We start from the raw sequence: 25,240 nt of genomic DNA on the forward strand, positions 1-25,240 counted from the left end.
AGTCCTGCATCGGGCTTCTTGCTCCGCGGGGAGCCTGCTTCTCTCTCCGCCTCTGCCTGCCACTCTGCCTGCTTGTGTGTGCGCTTTCTCTCTCTCTCTCTCACAAATAAATAAATAAAATCTTAAAAAAAATAAAGATACACAAATACCCACCACATCTTCCTTATCCATTTGTCTACCAGCAGGCACTTGGCCTGCTTCCATAGTCTGGTTATTATAGATCATGCTGCTACAAACATAAGAGTGCATGTATCCCCTTGAGTTAATGATTTTTATGCTTTAAATAAATACCCAGTAGTTGCTGGAACTTAGGGTGGTTCTGTTTTTAACTTTTTGAGGATCCTCCATACCGTTTCCTGCAGTGGCTGCCCCAGTTTGCCTTCCCACCTGCAGTGCACGAGGGTGTCTTTCTCTCCATATCCTCGCGGACACCTGGGGTTTCCTGTGGGGTTCATCCTAGCCACTCTGACAGGTAGAGGGTGACACCTCATTGTGGTTTGGGTTTGCATGTCCCTGCCTTGTGATGTCTAATGGGGGGGGCATTCAGTCCTTCTCTTTTTCACCCCAATTTCATTCCTACTTCTAGATATAGATGGGCCCCCACGAGTTTCTCAACCACACACAGTCCATACACAGCCTCCTCCTGTTTCTCTCACTATCCTTGACATGTTCCTTCTAGCTTCTGGCTCCAAAGGCATTTCATCCAGGAAAGCACACCTTGGCTGTAATTCTCTGTGTTTGCCCAGATCCCTCCAGATTTAGGGGTGATGTTTTGCCCTGTGATGTCAGCTTTCTGATGGGACAAGAAAAGCTATTGGTTTTCAGGTTGTTCAGCTTTTTCTTTATTGTCAGGGCAGAGTGACACTTCTGACTTCTGTGAGTATCAGCACCCCGTCCTCCTTCTGCCTCTGTCCCTCTGCTGCTTGCTTGTCCGTCCCATCTTCAGCCAGGCACAGTTTTACTCTGGGGAGAAGATAGTTACATGTAACCTTCTGTCCTGGACCCATACCCAGGTCTTTTGTGCTTGATTCATAGGTTGATTCTGAAGCTCAAAAACCATCAACCAGCATTTCACAATTATGCCTACGTAAATACTGTTCAGTGCCCAGGTCATGAATGAAAAGTAGTTTTCTTCCCTGTGGCACCATCCCTGAACTTGTGTCTGCCTTGGTGTCCATGTATCTTTTCTAAGTCATATGGGGAAAGGTGATTCTTTGTGTAAGCTGTTTCCAAAAATATAAAGAGCTTTTTTCTAGGAATACCGGGCTCAGGTAAAATTCAACATTGTCAACCTTTAGCTTTCCCCAGCCTTCCATCCACTTCCTATTCTGATGGGTTTCCCCAGGTGCCCTCTGTCCTACAGCCTGCCCCTCCCCAACCATTGTCCTATCCCAGGTCTGTCCCTATTGTTCCCTGACAGGGTTGGATCCCCTGTTTCCCACACCACATGCCTTTTTGTTGCTAATTTACATTCTTACTTTGCTGGAGTACTTCCTGAAGTAACTTTCTAAGAAAAGGTGGGCAGGAAATACATTTTCAGAGTTCTTTGTCTGAAAAAATTGTTTAATCTCCTTCAGACAGATTGCTAGCCATCTGAGCATAGAATCCTAGGGAGAAAATCATTTTTCCTTAAAATGTTGAAGCCATTGCTCCATCGTGTTTGACCTGAGAGAAGTTCAGTGCCTCTGTGTGTGTGTGTGTGTGTGTGTGTGTGTGCGCACATAATGAAAAGAAGGATCATTTCCTCCAAAATATGCCTATACGTTCTCTTCTTCCTTAAACAGGACTTCCTTTCACTAAATGTATTTCCAACTGAACGAGAATTCATATGCATTCAATGAATAAATCATAGAAAAACAGCACCAGATAAATAATTAACTAAATGATTATAAGAGAGTCTTGTTAAAACATAGTTAGGATTGATACTTTTCTAAGTAACAACAAAAAGACTGTGGGATTTCTGTAGTCCACCTTTCAATAGGGGTGATCAACTTTTTTACAAATTGAAACCTTAATAAGAATCCAATGCTTGGTTGCTTGTTTCTTCTCAAAGACCTCTTGATGATAAATATCTCTGTTATTTGTAATTATATGTAGATTATTCGTTTCCAGATCCAAAATAGACTTTTCTAAATAATACTGCGATTAGCATATGCATTTGATTTTATTACTAAATTTTAATACCAAGTTGGCAATTTATCCTGCTGATGAAATAGAGTTGATTAGCCTTTTCCTCCATGTCTCCGTCATGTGAGCCAGCAACGCAGGGCCCATGGAAGGCCGCTCTGCAGCTGTGGGTTGGAAAAGCACAGCTCTTGGCTTGTTTTCTTTAGAAGCAGATATCTGAATCTCTAGAAACTTCTCTCTCCAGCTTACCAACATTCCACACTGTGCTTCTTTGATATACACTCTGCCCTCCTGACAGAAAGTTTGGGTGTCAGTGCCAGAGTGACAGTGATCCCAGAGAGTTTAAGTGACAAAAATGGGAACTTTATTAAATAAAGTTAAACTTTATTTTGAATTATCTTACATCTTCAAATATGCTCTACGTTCTCATGAAACTTTGGGATTTTTCTCTCACAATATATTCTTCTAGACTTTAAAAGTATTTTCTTCCATGTCAGAGGTGAGGGCAGGAAGGATTCTCTGTTTCTACATGGCATGTCCTCACTAAGATGTGCCCTCAGACAGAATTTCTCTTTGAGAAAATACTAAGCTCTATAGGTTCTGGAAAACTATCTCTTGAGTGCTTTAGGCTTGACAGCCGAGTTCCTGTCTTGAAAAAGAATCTGGCATCTGTTTTCCTCAGTTCCTTTGCACCTGTCCACGATCTTCGACGTATTCCCCTTCTTTTCACATCCCACTGCCATTTCTCAGCCCAGCTCTCACGACCTAAGGTTGTGATGATCACACTCCTGAGCTCCCACGCCCCCAGCTTTGCTTCCAGACCGTCCCTGGCCCCACTGCCACGTGTATCTCCCCACATCACCTCCTGCAAGCGTCATGTCTCTGCTGAGGAACATTCGTTTGCCCCAGTCAGTGGATCAGGTGCCTTAGCCCGGCCTTCTCTTCCCATCTTCTGCTCCCTGAAGCCTGAGCCCCGTTGTCCAGCCTTCAAGTCTCAGAGCAGGACAGTCCATGGCCCCAGCAGCCCTCCCCTCTCTCCTTCACCCCACTCTGTTCTATGACAGTATCTGTGGGTGCCCGTCTACCGTCATAGCCAACTGGCGGGCATGCACCCACAGGCCAGAGAACACTGTCTTCATGTAATTCACATTCTGCTCACTGTTCTGTTCTCAGCAGCTATTTAATGAAAGAATATGTGATAGGGCGTTTTTTTTGGTGATTAATGTGTTCTTTTCTTTCTTTTGGGACAAGTTGGGGAATCAGCTGGCATGACAACTCCTTCAATTACCTTGACTTCTTGAAAGCGGTGGAGAGCAGCAAGCCAACAAGGCCTCAGCCAAAAGAAAAAGAGGAGAACACGCCAGTCGATTTCTCGACACTGGACCCAGAGGAGATCGTCAAGAACATCCAGGAAGTTGTTGCCTCCTCCGACGTGGCTTTGTCAACGGTACGACAGACTCAAAGTACTTTTATTCTAGAAACTGAAGTTCCGCTGCTCATGTCCATTCATGAAAAGTGGCTCTCAGCCCTCCCCTCCTTCTGGACCCCTGCGCCTCTCCTCAACCTCATGGGGCATCAGAACTTGGAGGGGTCAGCTCAACAGCAGCTTGTGCATTTGAGCAAATGTGTATCCACGTTTGCTCTCCAGGAAGCTCCCACGAGTGCACCCAGCAGGTGCTCTCAGACATAGAGATGCTCAGGGTTTAGCGAGTGCTGTGTCTGGAAGGAGGGCAAGGGGTTCCAGGCCAGGAGGGCAGAGGACACAGGGCTCAGGTAAAGAGGCCCAGCACATCCTGTGAGCACCGGGCCCATCACAGGAGGCAGCCTTGGAGGGCTGGCTGCGGCCCCGCTGTGGCACAAAGACTGATAGCAAAGGCCACCAGGAGCCAGGGGAGGAGCAGGAAGGCACTCCCCTGAGTATAGTGACATTTTATAGCTAACATCTGTCAGACACTGTGGAGTGTGCCAAACCCTGGTGTGGGTGGGGATGATGCTGTGGCCCACGCTAGAGTCCTCGGAAGATAGAGCTTGGGCCATGCCCCTGGTGGGGTGTTGGTCCCCCCGACTGAGCCACACCTCAGTTTCCCCTGCAGCAGTAGGAAGAAGAGAAAACGCCATCTGCAGAGGACAGGTCTTATAGTTGAATGAAACCATGAATCCAAAGCATCCTTTGCGATGTGGTGCGGAGTCTTACAGTAGGCAGACTCACAGACCCTCTCCAAAACCTAGGACTGTGCCCGCTAAATCCCTCATGTGAAGAATCCTCTCAGCATAGGAGAGCCAGGTGGGCTCTGGATGCCAGGCATAAGAGACTAGAGAACAGGGGAAAGGCAAGTGCTGGCCAGCCAGGCTGTGAAAGTTCTGGAATGTCAGTGAACTTGACCTTGACACTGGATAGCAGACATTTTTCACATCTAGGGAGTTCTCTATGAGGAGTTGAGATTTGTGTGTCTTATTTTATTCCAGATTTTTTAAAAGCATGCTCCAGGCCAATTAAATGCATTTGCAGGATGGCTTTGCCCCCTTCTGACTTAAAGGGGCACCACTAACATCTATCAGGCTGTTTCTCAAACTGAGGTCCATGGAACTTTTGGGGGGAAACCACGGTTCTCACTTACAAGAAACACTCTTTAGGCAAGAGATGCTTTAAGTCACGGAGTGAGAGTCTCTGGCCAAGAGAGTGGCAGATGGCTTGGAGGGAGAGAGGGCATCGGGGGCAGAGTGGAAGGAATGGCAATGTCCGAGGACAGCCATTAGGACATCTGTCACATTTACACATTTACACAGCTCTGCGGATCACTGGAGACCTGTCTCAGACGCGTCTTTTTTCTGAAATGACACAACAATACCTTCTATTTCTAGAGAGTTTATCGACTTCTAAGCCTCTTCACTTTTGACGCTTCCACCCATCCTGTGGCTTGGCAGGCTGGGAGGACATGCGGGGAGGCCACGCAGACCCAGGGAAATGCAGGTCCCACAAACGCTCAGTTGACTCTACTCGCGTCCATGATCCTTAATGGAGACCCACTGTGTGCCAGGTACATGGACAGGTGTGTAGGACAGAATGATATGAGTTACGGAGTCCCTCCTTTGTCTACCAGGGAAACTGAGCTCAGGGAGGTTAAGGTCTTCCCATAAGGAGTGGAGCTGGGTTCAAAGTCTACTTCCAAACCAGCGGTCCGAGGGTTTTCCATTCCCCACAGCTTTGTCCTGTTGCCACAGGCAAAATGAGAACTTGAAGCTAGACGGTATTTTAAGGTTAATTTTGTTACACACATATCACCACCCCCGTGGGCTGATGGGATATGCCTAATTAGCCCTGAAATGAGAATTAACACCAAGGGAATTTGGTTTTGGGTCTGCAAGCACATTAAATTCTTACTTAAGAAAAAAAGATCTTAACCTACCACTTGATACAGATTTCCTAGTGCAATAAAAATGAATGATTTTGTTTCGACAGATGGGGGAAAAAAAGTGCTTTCTTTTTATAGCACGTTTTTGCACTTTTTCAGCCTGACTACTGTACCGCTGGGTTGACTCTAGCCAACCGGCACTGGCACGTGACCCGGGGGCCTTCAGGGGAGGCGAGGCCACGTGGACACTGGCCCAGGGTGGGGAAAGGGCAGCAGCCTCCCTGTGCAAGCCTCAGAGTGGGAGAGGGGACAGGGTGGTCCCTTGACTCCTCCTCCTTGCCACTTCCCAACATCACGCTCCACCTTGAGACCCCCGCCCCACACCCCGATGTGGTGGGATTGCACCTGAGCCCCCGTTACAAGGGACATATGCTCCAGGAAGGTAGGATGTCGTGACAGGGAGAATTTGGGCATATGGTTTCCCTCTGGGAGCGTGTCTTCTCCTCTGTCAGACAGCCCTCCTTGGAGCTCAGGTGGCTTCCCCTGCGGAAAGGGGGTCAGGGCTCCTCCTCACCCCTCTGGCTCTCTGAATCCAAAGAGGAGCCAGCAAAGCGACTTGGCTCTGTGGTACGGAACTCTCACACCTGGCCTGTGCCTGACGTGCGCCTATCTCTCAATCATGGTGCATTTTATTAGTAAGGTAGAATTCACAGGGTACTTGAATACACTTGATTTCATTTGCATTCAGAAAAGCAATACTTAAGAAAAATATTTTTGAAATAGTCACTTGGCGGTAGCATCTGCTTTTTCTCTTTTTTTAAGGCGTTTTCTGCATTGGATAAAGAGGACACTGGGTTTGTAAAAGCTTCGGATTTTGGACAAGTTCTTAAGGATTTCTGTTACAAACTAACAGACAACCAGTATCATTATTTTCTGAGAAAACTGAAAATTCATCTAATGCCCCTTATAAATTGGAAGTATTTTCTCCAGAACTTCAGTTTTGAAGAGGTAAGGAGGTCAGCAGCACGCAAGCATCTCTCTTTGAATGCGGACTAAAAGTAGTTTTTGCAAAATGGTTAATTGATGAAAATCACACCAGATAAATTGGCAGTCACCTCATGTGATTAGCTAATTCCAAATGAAAATTCAGTATAAATTCTACATAGAATGTGGGAAGGTAAATATGTATATTTTATTGAAAACTCTTTTCTTTTCTTTTCTTTCCTTTTCTTAGGAGTTTGGGAGCTTGCTTTTGTCTGGTTGGGTTTCAGAATTCTTGAGAACCTTAGATCCCTAAAGATAATCTGGTGTCCAAAGAGGAGAAGTCCTCAGTATGTCAGGCCCTGAGCTGGAAATGAGGGAACTAGGACCCACTTGGAGACATCTGTTGAGGACCCACCATATGTTGGGCCCTGGGACATGTACCAGCCAAGTCAGAGGTGGAGGAAACATGGAAGCAGTGGGCTTTAACAGAAGCACGCTCAGCACAGGAAAGATTGCTGGGGAAGTCAGGGAGGGCTTCCTGGAAGAGGGTGTGTGGCTATCTACAGGACTCTTGCTCCTCCCTGGGACTGCATTTCAGACTGCACAAATTGTTTATTCTGTGGCTGTTTCTTGATCTCTAAATGTGAATGGACCAACATCATTAGCAATAATCACAATCTAGTTTCAGCCAACACAGATTTCTTTGATCGCCATTCTGTACTGGGTGTCAACACACAAGTGCCACGGTCCCTGCCTACCCGGGCCGGGGGATGAAAATAAACATGGGAACAATCCAAAACTAATGCAGCAGTCAAATCACAGCAGGCCTGTCCTCCAGCACATTGTAGTGTCCCCTTGGACACTACAATGTCCACTTAATGTCATTTCCAGTTGCACACTTTTATGTGTGTTGAACACCTAAGTACATAAAGCCTTAATCACTGATCTGGGACAAGTTCTTGAAAAGTAGATGACTAGAGCAAAGAGCGTGAACATGCTGGAGGTGTGAGGTTCGTTAGGATACTAATAATGACAGGAAATGCTGTGTAAGAGTGCCTTCCGAGGGCCACTCTTCCTGGTGCTTTCGGATGTTAACCTGTTGGGTCCTTTGAGGCGCTACCCAGTGTGTGCTGTTAATATCCCTTTTTGTAGCGGGGGACCCTGTGGTTTGTGCCCAGTCACCCCGACGGGGGGCGGTAGAGCTGCTCAGGGAACAAGCCGGCCACTCCCGACTCCAGCCAGCCCCCTCAGTGCCGCGCCCTCTCCTGTGGGGGCTCTGACTTCTTTCTTCTTTGCTATTTAGACAGACATTCCTAACCAATAGAGTCTTGTTTTATTTTTTTGTTTGCTATCTTGTGTTCGAGTCATGTTTTGCTTTTTTGTGTACTATCTTGTGTTCGAGATGTTCCCATGTTATTCCACTGGCTTCCGTTCATGCCCTTACCGGCTGCTCTAAAATCAGCCCATGAAATGAATATATTCTGTCAGGTGGACACGCCCCGTTCAGTTTCCCCTCCTGCTAATGACCGCACAGGTTTGCAGTCCACTCCGTGACAAGCCACGCACCAGCCAGCCCTCTGTGTCTGTGTCCTTGTGACTCTTGGGAGTTACCCTGCATGGGATCGGGTCAGGAGTGGGGAGGTTACAGGGACCGTCTCTGTGGCTTTACATCCCGCACGCTCCCGCCAGCCTCGCGTGAGAGCTGCTAACGCGCCAGCGCCCCGGTAATCCGTGCTATTGTCAGACGTCTTCATGTCTGCCCTTCTGAGTATTAGGAAGGCTGGACATTTTGTTGTGATGAGCCATTCAGATTTTGTTGTCTGTGAAAGGGTTTCCAGTCCTTTGTTGGTATGAGGATGGCAAATACCTCCTTCTGGCCCGTGACTTTCTTTTCTCTCTGTTTATGGTGACCCTCACTGTTTTCAATGATTATACTCCTTCTCCTGACTTAAGAAGAAATACATATGCATTTGGAACATACAGGAAAGCGTAAAAATGCAGGCAGGGCCCTAAACCCCAGCGTGATGTTGTGTTGGCAGAGAACAGCCCCTCTGTGCACATGCCAGTGCACGCGCCGGTCCCCCAGGGTCTCACCCAGTAGGGGGTGGGATCCTGGGGACATGGATGGGCTCTGGAAGTCAGGCTCCCGTATGGCCTCCTCCCCCAGTGGTGGACACCAGGCAGCTTCAACTCCAGAGCTCACCTCCTTTCAGTGCGCCACACTGCCCTGGACATCTTTTTTTCTCCCTTTTTAATGCATTTCTCCCCAATTCTTTTACTGTGGCAAAATACTCTTAACATAAAGTTTACCATCTTAAGTCATTTTTAAGCGCAAGTTCAGGGGTATTAGGATCCATTCTCACCGCTGTGTGACCACCAACGCCATCCTCCTCCATCTTGCAAAACAAACTGTAGGCACTAACTAACTCCCCGTAACCCCTCCGCCCCAGCCCCTGGTGACCACTGTTCTACTCTCTGTGATTTTGACTGCTCGTGTAAGTGAAAGCACACAGTGTTTCTCTTTCTGTGGCTGGTTTATTTCACTCAGCCTCATGCCCTCAAGGTTCACACGTGTTGTAGCACGTGTCTGAATTCCCTTCCCTTCTAAGTCTGAATACCATTTCATGGTGGGGCACACCATGTTTTGCTTCTCCATTCATTGTCACTGGATCCTGGCTTTGCTTCCTCATTCCAGCTGTTATGTATAACACTGTGGTGGACACAGGTGTGCAAACGTACTGTATTCTTTTACACATTGGAGAGAGCACTGGCTACGTAAACAATGGATCTTGCTTTTTTCTCCTTCACATTAAATCACACCATGTCACTGAGAGGTCTTCCAAACGTGGGTTCAAAGGTCTGTGTAGCTTTCCATCAATTCCCTGATTTTTAAGTGTTTAGACTTTTATCCAGCTTTTGCCATTATAAGTCACTCTGCCGTGAACACTCTACATGTACAGCCATTGCTGCATTTTGGATTCTTTCCTAAAGAAAAGAATCCAAAGAAATAAAATAACTGAAGTCAAGAGATAGGAATGATATTTTCACTGATCTTGAAAAGAGTCCCGTATGTTTTTAAATAATTTTTTTCTATTGGGTCGAATCATATGAAACCATTTTTGGAGCCATAAATGATTGAATACTGATAGTTTCCTGTGGTTTAAGCTACTATTTGTAGAAGTCACTTATGTCAATTTTACTTGATTTGGAATATCCCAGTAATTTTGAAGAAGAGAATTAAAGTCATCCCCAGGTACAACCACTGTTAACATTTTGGTATATTTACTTCTGATCCTGTTTTCTAGACGCGAATTTTTGGGGGTGGGATCAAGGACAGGGCGTATATGCCACTGATTTGGGGGTTGTTGGAGATTTTCTCAAGTCTTAAAAGACTCTTTCTTAAACAATCATTTTGTATTTGTATCAAAGTCATATATCCCCCACGGAGAGGAAATTGAACAATGACAAAAGCATTAAAAGGAGAGATCCTTGGATCAACTCTTCGCAGCCCAGCTCTGCCCCTCGGAGAGTGGCCACTGTAACTTGTTTCCATTGTATACCTTCTTTTTAAAAACATTTTTACTTAAATTCAACTCATTAACATACAGTGTATTATTAGTTTCGGAGGTAGAGGTCAGTGATTCATCCATTATATACAACACCCAGTGCTCCTTACATCACCTGCCCTCCTCCATGCCCATCCCCCAATACCCCGTTCCCCCACCCCCTCCCCTCCAGCAGCCCTCGGTTTGTTTCCTATGATTGAGTCTCTTATGGTTTGTTTCCCTCTGATTTTGTCTTATTTTATTTTTTCCCTCCCTTCCCCTAGGATCCTCTGTTTTAACAATTTCTTAAATTCCACATGTGAGTGAGAACACGTGATGAATGCTTTTCTTCGATTAACTTATTTCGCTTAGCATGATACCCTCTAGTTCCATCCACATCGTTGCAAATGGCAAGAGTTCATCCTTTCTGTTGGCTGAGTGGTGGTACTCCATTGTATACATACACGACATCTTCTGTACCCCTTCATCTGTCGGTGCACATCTGGGCTCTTCCTGCAGTCTGGCTACTGTGGACGTTGCTGCTCTAAACACCGGGGTGCAGGTGCCCCTTCGGATCACTGCCTTTGTATCTTCGGGGTAGGTATCTAGTTTCTAGTAGTGCCATTGCTGGGCTGTAGGGTAGCTCTATGTTGAACTTTTGGAGGAACCTCCATGCTATTTTCCAGAGTGGCTGCTTCCTCTTAGCTCCTGGTCACCCTTCGATTTCCTAGACAAGCCTGGGCGTTGTTCGCAGACTGTGGGTAGGAGAGGCGAGGTCTCGCTCTCTCACCCCACCTCCCCTCCAGACCCCCCTGCAGGGTCTGTCCTGCTCTTCACTTCCGGTGCTGAGCTTGGCATCTTCCTCTTCATTGATTTTTCTCTAGAACGTGGATTGCCTTTGATGTGTGCCATCCCACAGGTGGATTCGCCCACTCCTCCATCCACCAGCATTTCCCGTGGGCCAGCACTGACCTGGTTCTGGGTCAACAGGGAACCAAACTGACACGGGCCCTGCCATCCAGGCACTTGCATTCTCGTTGTGGGGGGGTGCAGTGGTGAGGACAAGAAATGAGAAGCGTATCCTATGTCAGATGCCAGTACATTCTGCCAAGAGAAAGCCAGGACAGAAGGAGGGCGTATCAGAAAAGGCTGGAACCAAGAGCCAGAGGTGGTGAGGGAGGGAGCAGGTGACCTCTAGGGGATGGTGTCAGGGGGCACAGCTAGTCTAAGGCCTCGGCAGGAGGGTGTCCCATAAGCTTGAGGTGTGGCTGCCCTGGGCCTAAGAGAAGGAAATGCCGTCAGGGACGGCTGGGGCAGGCGGCCTTGTCGCTTGGGGACGTTGTAAAGACTGTATTGCCTTTGACTCTGAGTAACAGACAGAAGCAAGGGCTTGGAGGAGCGTCAGACCTGACTTACATGTTAGAAGAGTCACCTTAGCAGCCATATGGAGAAGGGACCGTGGGGGCAGGGGCCAGAGCAGGGAGGCAGCTCCTGCTGGCGTGGCTCCATTCTAGCTCCATCTGGAAAGTGGACAAATGGGCTTTACTGATCCACTACACGAGGGAATGAGAGTCAGGAACGGCCCCAGCTTTGTGTCTTCTAGAGGGAGGAAAGAGGGAGGGGGGGTTGTGCTGGGACAGCATCGTGCTCGTGGATGGGTCCAGTCTCCTAGCACTGGCCCTGCAGGTGCCTCTAGTGTTTGGCCTTCTCACACGGCTGGCATGCCTCTGGTGAGCCCTTCCAAGTGGGAGCCAAACCCTTCTAGCAACGTACTGCCTGACCGCCTAGGGTCCTCACCACAGCCCAGGGGCCAGGGGCCAGGGGCCAGCCCGCCCGCCAGCCGAGGAGGCAACGCTCCGGCCTCAGCAAGGCCACGGCCATCCACCCTCGAGGGTCATCGTGAGCACCTCTGCCCGCTCTAGAACTACCCGACCGAGGGCAGAGCTCCAAATGTTGCCCGCCTGCTTCCCTCGCATCTTCTGATTTCCTTCACAGGGTCTCCTTCACCCCTGAAAGCGCTTTTCTTGGGGTGAGGTTTTTGGATTAATTGCAATGTGAGTGATGAGAGGAAAGATGCTTAGGTACAGAAGTGAGCACACTGGGCCGGAAGGGGCTGGGACTGGGGACACTCATAGCACCACCGGAGCCACCTTCTGGCCCTCCTTCTGCTCCTCCTGGCTTGATGAAGAAGCTTCTACTTGGGTACAGGTATGCTGGCCCGGAGGACAGGCATCAAGGGCTTTTAAGCTGAAAGCGTGAAGGCACAGGGTGTGGGGTGGCAATGTGGGGCACCCAGAGTCCACTGGAGTCAGGGCAGGCCACATGGGGGTTTGCCTTCTTCCTGTTTCTCTGTGGATGACTGGGGAGGCATGGCAGGGGCAGACCCCCACCCCTGACCTGTGTTCATGGCTCCAGAGTTCAGTCCCCTCGAGATCGTTGAGACTTATGAGCAAGGACGTGAGTCAGCTTGGTTGAAGTGGCTGGAATGGGGAGGAGAGCGCAGTGCAGTCGAGCCCGTCTTTATCGTGATGATTTCTGAAGTTTAATCCTGGGCTGGTGTTTTTAATAGAAGGGAAAGAAGTAACAAATAATGGTGATAGTTAATGCATCCCCCCCAAGCTCATTAAATATGGTACCAGTCATCCTTTCCCTCTAGGGGACGCACAGGAGGCAAGTAATTAAAAGGAGATCACCAAAATGTAATTAAGACAGCCGGCACCGCTCCCTGCAAAGCAGGTTCACTGTGAATAATCCCTCCCCAAACCCAATCCATTCTTGGAAAAGGAACAACTGGAATTGCAGTTAACACGTTCCGTAAGGCCTAGAGTAGATTGCAAGTGTGCAGAGAGTAGAGATGACAATTTTTCACCTACTCACAATCCGTTTCTTCTGTCGGATACCCTGCTCAATCTGTCCTCCAAAACTTGTGTTGATCTCCCATCTCACATGCCTGTCACACATGACATGTGAAAATCATGTGAGCGCTTCTCAGAACAGATGCTGCCTTAACTTCGAATCCTGGGATGTGGCGTGGGGTCCCCTCCTTGCTCCTGTGGCTGCTTCAAAGAAGCGTGGCTCAGAGTACGGGTCAGGGGCCTGGGGCCAGGGCCGGTCAACACCCCTGGCCCAAGCTTGGGCCCCGGGGTGCCACACCATTCTCGTGCCCCACACTTGGCTTTGAGAGCCACGCTCGGGATTTCCTGTGGGCTCAGAGGCTGGGGAGCTGGGGGAAGAAAGGGGACCCATCAGGAATTTGCCTCCTCGCTCCTGCCAGATGAGAAACATGAACCTGGGTGGCATCAAAGAAGGGGAACAGAGCATGGAAACCAAAATCCTACCCAGTGACTTCGTGAAAAAGAAGACAAAGGACAATTCCTGAGTGACAACGTTTGTACCTTTCCCACAAGACACCCACAAACCAGGTGAAAACATTACCTGAATTTCCCTCCTGAGCAAACACCTCTTTTTCACTTCTGGGAAAAACAGTTTACATTCAAAATGCTGTGTGCAAAATAGAGCGGATCACCTTGTTTTTCAAGAATCGTTTCTGCTTAACATTTCTTTTAAGTCTGAAAGTGCACTTTCAGTATCTCCGTGAATATAAAAATACCACTCAGAGCAGAAATAGAATTTTTAAAAGACATACTAGAAACCCATACAAAATCTCTCTACTTTATTACCATGGAAATAATGGAATTTTTTTAACAAAACGCATACTTATTTAAGGCAGAGTAATTATTTTGTCACATCGTAGTGTGCAGAGAGCCAATGAGCTCTTCCCTTACTTTGTGTTTATAATATATGGTCCTTAAAGTCATGCAGGGAGATGTTAAATAATCGGAAGACGGGTGTTTCCGGGGGAGAATGTAAGATTGTAGTTTTTAACTGCAGAAGGAACCGTAAAGCTCATCGAAATGTTTGTCCTCTTTTATGAATGTTGTATCTATGTCAGTTCCCAACAGTGTTACTTTGATTCATCTTTCTTTTTATTATAAATATAATGGTGTCCATGTATTTTTAATGAGTGGATAAAGAATGGGGCGCTCCCTTTTCAGGAAGGAGCTCTACGATTGTTAGGGATGAGTTCAGTAAACTATTAAGATTATTGTTTCTGTTACTTACTCTTGCTCCTGATAGCAAGAAAGGCTAAGTCCTCTCGATAGTGTTTTGGGGATTTTTAAATGTTTCCTCTAAATTTCCCTTGCTCTCCACTTGCTAACCAACATTTACTACCTGTTGTCTTAGAGACCATTGACGTGGCAGGTTGTGAAGGGGAAGCTCAGGTCAATTTGGACACTGGGGGTGGCCTTGGTGACTGGCCAGGGGGAGGGGCTGTTGGCCTCACTGTGCCTCAGCTGAAGGAAGAGGAATGTTATCACACATAACCTTGAATATCACTGGCACCTCATGGGAACCAGGCAGACCAGACCCCCCCCACCTCCCCTCTCTGGGCCTTTGAGTTTGGGGAGCTGGCTCCCCTACCGGTGGAGAGCACTGGTACCTTGGCCCAAGCAAGTGCCTCTTTCTTCTGAACATTGGCATCTGCACCAGTCCTAGCGCTGACCTGGTGTTTGCACTAATACAGACAGCCCACTTAAAGCCAACTGTAGTGATAAAAGCCACAGACCAAAAATAACCTTGTCCCAGGAGATGAAGAATTAGGTGTACAACCTGCTAAGCTTGATTACCACTTAGCATATGCAGAGTCACTCTTTCAAGGTTAAAAACTCCCAGATCTGCATCTGTTACAGTTCCTCCCCCGACACATCCGGGGCGGCACCTGAGTCTGGAGGCGCCTCGGGGGGAGGACCAGGGGCTGGGTGCCTTCTGCCCTAGCAGCTGCCAGGTAGGACACCGCTGGAAGCAGGACAGGCATGGCCCCCAAAGGGAGCGTGGCCTGGTTTCTGATGCCCCTGGCAGAAATGTGAAGGGGGCCATGCCAGACTGGCTTCCACCTGGTGGGCGGGGTGGGGGGGGTCACATTGCCCCTCCTTCTCCATCTGAGGGACCCCTTTTCAAACAACTATTTCAGGCAGACCATAAAGTGATCGTGTCCAGTCAGTGAGGTTTGGAAGAAATCACAATTCTGAATTTCTAGTAAAGTAGTTACTATGAATTTGAGTGAATAGACTTTTCTCGAACCCAAACATCCTGTGCTCCTGGGGGGCAGGGCTGGGTGTGGTCCATCTCCCTGTCGCAGCTCCTCCAATGCTCCAGCCTGGGTCTGTCACTCAGCCTGGTGTTCTCAAAAGCACTTCCACAAGCATGTCCTCTCCAATCTGAGTTGGCATCCTTTCCTAATTCCCAGTCCCAGGGGGACGCTACCTAGATGTTCCAAATAAATGGACTGCGGCCCGGCCAGTGCAGGCAGGCCCCATCCATTTGTCCCTCCAGAGTCACGACAGACTAATTTAATTGCTGTTTTGGCATCAATTAAGGACCCGAGTTGAGCTGTACCATTGATTGTACAAGGTCATGACCATAACAAGAAGCCTGGAGACAACCCAGTAAGTCATTGTCCCAAATAAGTCTTGCAGGGAAAATCCAAAGTACAGATGGTGCTCATATCTTGGTTATTGTCCTATGCCTAAGTGTCTAACTTGTCTGTGAGCTCTCCATGTTCTGGCTTTAGATGCCCTGTTCCATTGAAAGAATCTTAACTTGCAATGTTCAGCAAATGTGGATAAGAATGTGTGCCGGGCGCTGGGCCCACCCCGGGGTGGGGGAGGGGGGCTGGGCAGGCCATACAGACATACAGCTCCCTGGGAGTAACTCCTACTCCGGCAGAAATGTCTGTGACCACTGGCATGCAATCTAGAATGTTCCATCTCCTGCCTTTTAATGAGGCCTGAATTTGGATGGTCTATTCTGAGAGATTAAGACAAAGGAGCAAGTCGCACACACCCCCAGCCCCTCCCCCCACCCTGATGGTGCGCACACTGGAGCCAGGCGCTGCTCTAAGGCCCTGCGTACATTAACTCGGCCAACCTCCTAACAGCCTTTGAAGGTGTGGGTTCTACATTATCCATATTTTGTGGTTGAGCAAACAGAGGTCCAGTCCCAGCAGGCCGGGGCTCTCGGAGGCCTACGTGGCTGATGGGAGCCATCCTCACGTCCGCTCCGTGGGGCTGTTACTTGAATTAAGTGCGTCAGTGCAGAAAGAGCTTTGCATGGTCCCAAACAAAGCAAACCCGAAATGTTTGCATTCTTTCTTTATTTTTTTTAATCCTCTCTTACTTCAGTGAGTGTGTGTTTAATGTTTAATGTTTAGTAATGATGTGATTATATGGTGTGGAATTTATTTGAGTGGAAGAATTTATTTTAATAGTTTCATAAATGACTTCAGCCATGAGTTTATTGAATCATTAAAGGGTCGAAGGGGTGGCTCAAATGTTTGCTTTATTTCTCTGCGTTTTATGGCAATTTCACGCTACCAAAGGGTTTGTGAATTGGGCGTTTGCAAAAGCATCCGGACAGATCCTTCGTGAGCTGTGTGATGGAAGTGAGCTTGGAACCAGAGGAAGAGGAGAATTTGTCCTGCATCAACAGGGCCAAGAGGAGTGTAGGTAGTTTTGATGAGCTTACGCCAAGTCTGGGTGTCGGGAGATGGGGTTTCCTGGGCGTGGGGACCTTGTGTGCAGGGACCCAGGAGGGGAAACCTCTCCTTGTGGGCATGACTGGCGTGGCTTGGGTGGGAATGAGGCCAGATGAGGGAGGGCCCGGGAGCCAGCCCCAGGGCCGCTCCCCCCTCTGCTTGCTTCCTCGGCCGTCTCCAAAAGCTTCTGCTCCTCCAGGGCAGGAGGAGTCTGCCATCCCCTGCTCTGTTCCCGGGGTCGGAGCCGGTGCCTGATTCACAGTAGGTAGGCCCTCATCACATGTATGAGTCGTCACCTCTCTATTATCAGTAGGGGCTTGGATTCTCACACATGGAGTAGGGGACTGGAGTCAGGATAGGTGGGAAGAGCATAGCTTTGCCATCAGTCCATCTTAAGCTCCATCGTCAGCTTGCAGGAGAGTAGCCTGGGGACCAACTGCAGCTGCGTCCTGACCTCTCAAAGCCCAGCCCTGCAAACTAAGAGCTCATCTTGGTTGTACCTTTCCAAGGGAAGGATCTTTGGATGGACCCTTGTGCATTGCCCAGAAAGAATTCTTGCACGGAGAGACCTCAGGTCCAGGCCGTGGTCATGCCCCCAGGAAACCTGGATTCTGCCTGGAATTCTAGCAGTACTCCCCCACTTCTGCAAACAGCTTACTGGGCTATCAGCACCAATCCCCTGATGGCACAGCTCTTGGGACCTCCTAATAGACATGAATGCACTGTCGGGGGTGTGCAGGGGGCTCTCGGTCGGGCAGTGAGGGTCTGTACCCTTGCGCTGGCACACAGAGCTTCTCCTTTATTTTCGTCTGGATTTTTTATGTCCTATCCTTTTTGGTTTTTGGTTTTTTGACAGGCAGTTTTGCTGCTGTTGTTATTTTTAACATTCATTTATTCACTGTAAATACAAATGGAGATACAGTACAATTAATTTCTTTGCTAATCAAAATATTTGATCAAATGAAGAAATTTTTCAATTCTTAGAAGTAATTATCATGTTCTTGAAAAGGAAGTGGAGTTCTTTACTGAGTATTTTTAATTAGGAGTTTTGCTACCTGCTGTGTTCTTACTCTGTGTGAAGTTTTAGGATTTTTTTTTTCTCCTGTAAGAAATGATAGAAAAACTATATAATTTCCCCCCAAGTATTCAGAACAAAACTTAGTGGAAGAATCATGTGATCTGATTAACTATTTTTAACCTTCATAATAGTTACGTGAATATACTGATGTGTTTCTAATCTGACAGCCGAAATGGACTCGCCAAACCATGCTGGCTGGCCTTTCACTCCCAGACACATGACTGCCACCTTGGCCACCGACACGAGGAGGGTCACAAAGTTCCCAAGCAAAGTGCCCACTGTCAGTGAACACCAACAGCCAGAAAACCATCAGCGCCAAACAGCTTCCTTCTTTTCTCTGTACTCTGAGCTCACCCCTTTTTCTCTCTTGCTAACTAGACATTCAGAACTGTATTGGTCAGTTATGCCAGGTAACAAACAACCCCAAAACCTCCATGACAATGAGCACATATTCCATTTTTGCATCTGTAGGGTGGCGGATCCAGGGCGACCCAGCTCAGGGGACCTGACTGGGACATCTCTGCTGTGTTCTCACCTCCTGCTCAGACCAGAGCTGTGCCCAGGTCCTGTTCTCGAGGCAGTGCCCCACCCCCACCCCCGCCCCCACATGCAGGAGGGTTTGCCCCCTCATGCAAGAACTTTTTATATTCTTTGTTCCTGTTATACTTGCTAACCTTCCCTTGCCCAAAGCAAGTCACACAGGTGAATCCAAAGCCATATTCCCAGCTTCTTCAGTCTGAGGAACCCCAGAGTCACACAGCAAAGGATACGGACACAGGGAGAATGGAAGCAATCGAACCTTGAACGCAGTATTCCACAGGAGACAGCGGACACGTACCTCCATTTCCTACCCTACTGGACTATTTGACACTTCAATCCGCCTCTTCCCTGTTGTGTTCTCTCTTCCTGTTATCTAGAAAAGTTGTTTGGGATACGACTTAGTGGCAAATTGATTTCATAAGTCATCCATGATCATGGCTGGACAGAACTTGACAGGATGCTAGAAGCCTCTTTTCTGGAATCCTTCCCTTTTCCAGCTGTTGGAAGAAGAGTACAATAGACAGCATGTGAGCTAACAACCTCCCAGGTTCAGTGAATCCTTCTGGAGCACACCCTGCCTGAAGCTGGCTCTTGTGGCCGGTGTAACCCTCTCCTCGGGAGCTCCTCCCTCCCTCGCTCCCCTTGGTTTGGTCAGGTGTGGGTTCGGTCAGCAAGCTTCTCACTTGGAGCTTCCCCCACCACCTCAATGTGAGTTTCTTGCAGCAGAGACAGGCCCATCCACCTTTGTCTCAAACAGGATGGTACAGTGCCTTCCTGAAATGGATGGTGTGGTTCCTGATTATACCTGCCTTCTGGACGATTCTTACGAGGCAGTCCTCTTCCTCTGCTGCAGCTATCACTGCGTTACAGACGGAGGACCTACACCCAGAGAAACGAAGAGACTTGCTTGAAGGCACCAGCTCCAGGAGGCCGGAGCAGGGCTGTGGCTCAGCTGTGCTGAATCGGAGCCTGGGGCAGCCGGTCAGGAGACCAGGGCTCTGTGGAGTGCCCACGGTGTCGCTGGGCTCCTGCCCAGGCTCATGGGCTGTGTGACCACATCTCAGACCTGGTTCCCACCTCCCTGGCAGGTGGCTTAACCAGAAAGCCTCCGTGATGACGCATGGTAGAAACAGTATTAACCAGGAGCTGGAACTCAAACCTGGGTCTGTCAGACTCAGGCAGAAACGTCTGGAATCACAGGCCCCAGGAGCAGCAGCAGCAAGAATGGCTGCCCACGTGTGCCAGGTGTGGGACCAAGCACGCACATGTCATTTTGTTGAACTCGCAGGCCCATCTTTTGAGATGGTTTGGTTTTTATCCCTGCTTTATCCCTGGGAGGAAAATGAGGCAGAGACGGGTGTTATGTCTTGCTCAAGGTCACAGGAAAAAGGCAGAGCTCAACTCCATTTGGCTCCGGCTAACCCCAAAGCCCTCGGTTGTTGGGAGACTGTCCTCACCCTCCAGGCCCAATGCCCTTGGCCTGACCAGTGTGGCCCCCATCCCCTGCGCTCCCTCTAGTTTGGTGAACCTGGATTAATGGGGCCACTGCCTCCAGCTGTGGTCCAGCCTGAGCCACGCAGGTGGACCCCTTCTTCTTGTGCTGGTGTGAGGCACCCAGAGATGGCAGGTCTGGCCTGACCTGGGAGGATGGGACATGGTATGGGGATCCCAGCACTGTGCCTACAGGGCTCTCCCTGGCTCTTAAGCTGCATGCGCTGGGAGAAACCCCAGTCAGAGCCACAGACAGCATCAAAGACCTCAGGCTGCAAGAGGAAGAGGAGCCCTGGAGCTGGGCGGAAGGCACACGCTCCAGATGAATTCTGCACAGGCCCATGCTCGCCACTGTCTGACCACTCCCCACCCCAGACCATCTCCCTCTAACCGCCCCCCACCCAAGCTGCCTCCATCTGACCACACCCCACCCAGGCCACCTCTCTCTGACTTTTGCTCAGACCTCCTCCCTCTGACCTCTACCCAGACCACCTCCCTCTGACCTCTACCCACCCAGGCCGCCTCCCTCTGACCACCCCCAACCTAGGCCACCTCCCTCTGACCTCCACCCAGACCTCCTCCCTCTGACCCCCACCCACAAAGAGCAGCCTCTTGGGTGATTCCACGCAATGGCAGGACTTAGAACCACAGGTGTACATTGTAAAACTCGGACTTGCTTTTTACTAAATGAGATCTATGGACACGTTTGAAACTGAAGAGCACTCCATGTTACTCATAGGCTCTTTGATGATTATATACTTCCCATATTGGGACATGGTTTCTTTTCTATATTTTGCCAACATTATAAAATTACAAAGGAGACAAGGAATTTTCTTCTTGGCCAGGGTGGTCCGTGTTTCCCTGCAACATCAAGAGGGACAGTAGTTTTGGTAAAAACAGGCTCCATGAACGCCCTTGAGTAGATTAGAGAAAATTCCTTCAAAACAGAAATTCTCCAGCCAGGTCAGACCTATGGTGTATAAGATTCCACTTCTTTTTGTTTGTTTGTTTTAAGTACCCAGAACAGCCCAGTGTGTATACAGGTGTTAGATGAGAGGGTGCAGGCCCCACGGCTCCTGTTCCAGACAATGGTGTGGACGAAGGTGGGTGCACGACACCTGATCCCTTCCCTGTGGATCTCCACATCCCCGCTATCATTCCGATCCCGACGGTGCCTTTTATGGAAAGCCTAGTTAGTAGTGGAAAGTGACATTTACATCAGAAGATCGTGGTGTCCTTTCTGATTAGGAGAAACATTCCTTCTAGTTATAGAAAAAGCACCATTTTCCCGCATTCAGATATAACGATCACGTGAGACGTGCCCGGGACACAAAAGCGCAGACCCAGAGCCATCTGTTCTTCCCTGGTGTCTTCAGTCACTCAGAGCGAGGCTGGCGGTGGCTGAGCAGCTTTGTTCAAAAGCAGGATGAGAACCAGAACAGGGGTGTCTGACTGATTCTGCCCCTGTGTGCCCTGACGGAAGAGCCAGGAGGCTCTGCCCTTGCAAGGCCAGGGAGGGGGGGAGTGCTCTGGGTGGCATGGTGTGAAGTGGGGGCGGCCCCGTCCGCAGGGTCAGCAGTGCACCCTGGTCACCGAGGTGATGGCCGTGGTGGCTCAGGGAGCAGGGGGAGCGGCGATCTCTGTTTATTCTTTGTAGCATTTTTGTCGTTTCTAAGTTTTCTGCAGTGAGAACACAGTAATTACTTTTGCAGGAGGCCAAAGACAATTTCTAACTGGCAGCAAAACCCCCTTCGTGAGAAGATTCGGTTACCTGCACTCTTGTGTGTCTGGACAGGAAATTGTGTCACCTCTGTTCTCATTGGCAAGTGCCCGTATGTGTGCATGACCCCTGGCCTCCCACCCTCCTGGCCCAGGAGAGGATGGGGGCACCTCGGGCTGCAGCTCAGGGCCTGTGGGAAGAGCTGACTCTGCAGGCCAGCAGCCTTGAACATGGCCTTGAATATGGCCTCGGGCTCTGGGTTTTCAGCTGACTTACACCGGCACTTCCTTGGCCTCCCAGCTCAGTCGTCCTCTCCTCGGGGAGACCAGCTGTGTCCACGGCATGGTGCCCCCTTCTAGGAGCACACAACCTGCTTAGAATCTGCTTTCAGGTGAGCTTGGCCCTGGTCTCTCTCTCCCTCCCGGAGACTCCCCCTGGGTAGAGACCTTATTAAGGATTACTTCGTACCTCTGCCTCCCCAGTATTAAGACGAGCGCCTGGCACATACAAGACATCCCACGAGTGTTCGTGAAAGACTCAGGACAGTACTCATGGGTGTGCACTGAGCATTCATTCTCTGCGAGGGCAGCGCGCGTGTCACGTGTGCCCAGCACAGGTGCTCCCCGCCCCTCGGGGCTCTGGGAGTCAGATAATAGCAGGGGTCCTACTCACGGCCCAGGCTGTCCCATTGAGCAGGATTCCCCACCAGGCTGTCCTCAGCATCACTCACCAGACTGTCCCAAGCCCCAGACCCCAGGACCCCTGACCCTCCCAGCTTGGGAGCTCCAGTTATCCTCCTGACTTTGCTGCCCTTCCCTCTCCACCCAGAGAACAAGCATTAATACTTGTGTGTATGTGCACGCACGTGTGTATGCACAATCATTTGGACCATTTTTTGGATCCTTTTCCACTTAGTACATCACAAAAATTTTATTATATTATTAAATTATTCCTTGAAAGATTCTAAATAACTCCACTGTAATCCATCCTATAGAACTATCAAATCTTGGGGCACATGGGCGGCTCAGTCTGTTAAATGCCTGACTCTTGATTTCGGCTCAGATCATGATCTCAGGGTCGTGAGACCAAGTCCCACATTGGGCTCCGCGCTCAGCACGGCATCTGCTCGCGATTCTTCCTCCCTCTCCCTCTGCCCTTCCCCCAACTGGTGCTTGCACGCTGTCTCTCAAATACATAAATAAAATCTTAAAAAAAGAAATCTCATATCTTATTTAACTGTTTCCCTACTATCAGGCATCCAAACTGTTGCCAATTTTGTAAAATCTTGTTAATTTTGTAAACAATTCTGTAATGATTGTAGTTCCATGAGCTCACCTTGTTTATTTCCCAAGGTACTGGAAGGACTGTCTCCCTTGGCCAAGGTGGAAACCTAGGAGGACCGTGGTTTAAAGTAGGTGGGTCAGGACAGAAGAAAAAAATTTTCCTTTCTGAAACTTGGATGTTCTTTCTTGCTTACAAGGTCACTCTGAGCCAGAGCTGTCTTGGAGTCAGCCACACCGTTCCACACTGCTCTAGTGGTATCATCGCTTGGCCGCAATCAGAGGCTATTTCTCGTCCACTAACAATCTAAGCAGGTGGCCGCTGATTTCCTTGCATTTTTCTAGACCAAGCTACACTCTTCTGATTGTATCAAGTTCATAGCATATTAATATCTGGCAGATCAAAAACTTCATTGCTAGCCTTTCCCAAGAATTTCGTGACAATTCTCCTATATTTATTCTCTATACCAGCTTTAGTGTCTATATGTGTGATGGTTCTCCCAAACATCCACTGAGATTTTTATTAAGATTTTATTAACTTTATTTATAATTTGAGATCTTTTGAAATGGCATCTTCCTATCTGGGATCACAGGACACGTCCCTTTGTATTCCAACCTGCTCTGACAGCCCCTCCGTAGAATGTACGCAGCCGTCTCTGTGTAGGTCTTGTGCTTTCATATGAAATTTATCCCAGAGTATTCAAGAGCTTGTTAACAAACACAGATGTGGGTCGGTTTCACGATACAACTTCTAAGGAGTCATTATTGCCCAAAAAATGGTATTGCTGTTTTGTACTTTTGGCTTTATTCCAGCCCCTTTCCTCACTGTCTGGAGATTTTCTAGTTGTACGATCACATCCACAAATAACAGTGAATCTCGTTTGTCAACATTCATTCGGTTTATTTCATCTTCTTGTCTTATTTCGAAAGCTAGAGCCTCTAAAAACATGAATAGTAGAACTGACAGTCGAGCGTGCCTATCTTGTTTTGGACTTCAGTGCTTTAATATGTTACTCATTTACTATGTTTGAAGACGATGTCTGGCTAATGCTCTCAATTAGGGAGAGAGTATTACACACAAGATCTTCATTTTATCTCTGTGTGGTGCAGAAATGGCTACACCGTTTCTAACAGGATTAGTTGCTGGATTTTGTTAAATGCCTTTTGCCATCTGTCGATATGTGACCTCATATAAGGAATTGAAAGGTCTGCTAATTCTTGGAGGATTCTTATACTTGGGATAAACCCTAGTTGATTTTTGATTTAAAAATAATGGTGCTAAGTATTCCTAATGGTCTTTTTTAAAATGTTTTAATCTCTTCATGTTAGTGCTTGTAAACTAGGTAAGTTTATATTTTTTGTTTCAAGTGTTTATCATATTTTGGTGTTAGGGAAATATATATAATGAGTTGGGACACCGTATATTCCTTTCTGTGTTCTAGAATTATTTGACTAATGTAAAAATTATTGCTTAAAAGTGAGATACAGCTTGCCCTTAAAATCAGCTAGGTTTGGCACCTTTTTAATAATAGATGATAGAGGGACGCCTGGGTGGCTCAGTTGGTTAAGCAGCTGCCTTCGGCTCAGGTCATGATCCCAGCGTCCTGGGATCGAGTCCCGCATCGGGCTCCTTGCTCATCAGGGAGCCTGCTTCTCCCTCTGCCTCTGCCTGCCATTCTGTCTGCCTGTGCTCACTCTCTCTCCCTCTCTCTCTCTGACAAATAAATAAAATCTTTAAAAAAAAAATAATAGATGATAGATATTTTAATAGCTTTTTCAGTTTCTTTTATGGTTACCTGTCTATTCAGGCCTTTCTAATATACAAGTTAAATTTAGTAATGTCTCTTTTGCTTAAAAATGAACCAGTTTCAAAAAAAAAAAAAAAATGATCCAGTGTCCTCTGGAGTTGAAACCATATTAACCCAGGTTGCATAATCTACTTAGAATTCTTCTACATCTATTGGTAGAATGAGAGGATTTCCGATTTGTTTTTTGTGTTAAAACTTCCAAAGAGCACTCACATAAACCGTGTCATGTCAGCCCTTCCTTATTCCTTCGGATCGATGAGGAAACCAAGGGGAAAGGGGGCTAGGGGCTTGCATGGGGCCACACAATGTGTTAGAGGCAGAGTCTAGCCTCGGACCCAGGACTCCCGCATCCTGTGCTAGACTTGTCCACCTGTGTTCTTCCCAGCTGGGGGCCCATCCTTCTCAGGGCACAAAGGAGCACCAAGTGTCAGGTCAGACTTCGAGCACAACTCTCCTTCTGGAGGAGGCTCCTTTGCACTCTGAATACCAACACCCGATGGAGTGTTTAGGGAAACAGCCCTGTGCTTAGCTACGGGAGGTGAGCTGTAACTGTCTGGAAATGTATCACATCCACCAGTAAAGTCAGCCTCGTTTTCTAGAATGGGAAAAGAAAAGCATTCACTTGCTTTGAATGGCTCCAAGTGGATGTCTTTAAAAGCATCTGTTTACCTTTCAGTGGTTGAAGATGACACAGGCTGGGGTCCGAGTGTGGTGTCATG

The 25,240-nt window shown here is 48.3% G+C and overlaps 1 protein-coding gene across 1 annotated transcript in view; it reads left to right on the forward strand.

Annotated features, from left to right (window-relative positions):
• The window catches only part of LOC111157666 (EF-hand calcium binding domain 6), a 202,967-nt gene that overhangs the window by 158,977 nt on the left and 18,750 nt on the right, over nucleotides 1-25,240 (forward strand). The window contains 2 exon segments of the mRNA XM_022519282.1: nucleotides 3,379-3,574; nucleotides 6,303-6,488. Of these exon segments, the coding sequence (XP_022374990.1) occupies nucleotides 3,379-3,574; nucleotides 6,303-6,488 (382 nt within the window).

The sequence above is a fragment of the Enhydra lutris genome, unplaced genomic scaffold (assembly GCF_002288905.1).
Source record: "Enhydra lutris kenyoni isolate GAN:26980312 unplaced genomic scaffold, ASM228890v2 scaffoldscaffold55, whole genome shotgun sequence".
NCBI classification, from domain to species: Eukaryota; Metazoa; Chordata; class Mammalia; order Carnivora; family Mustelidae; genus Enhydra; species Enhydra lutris.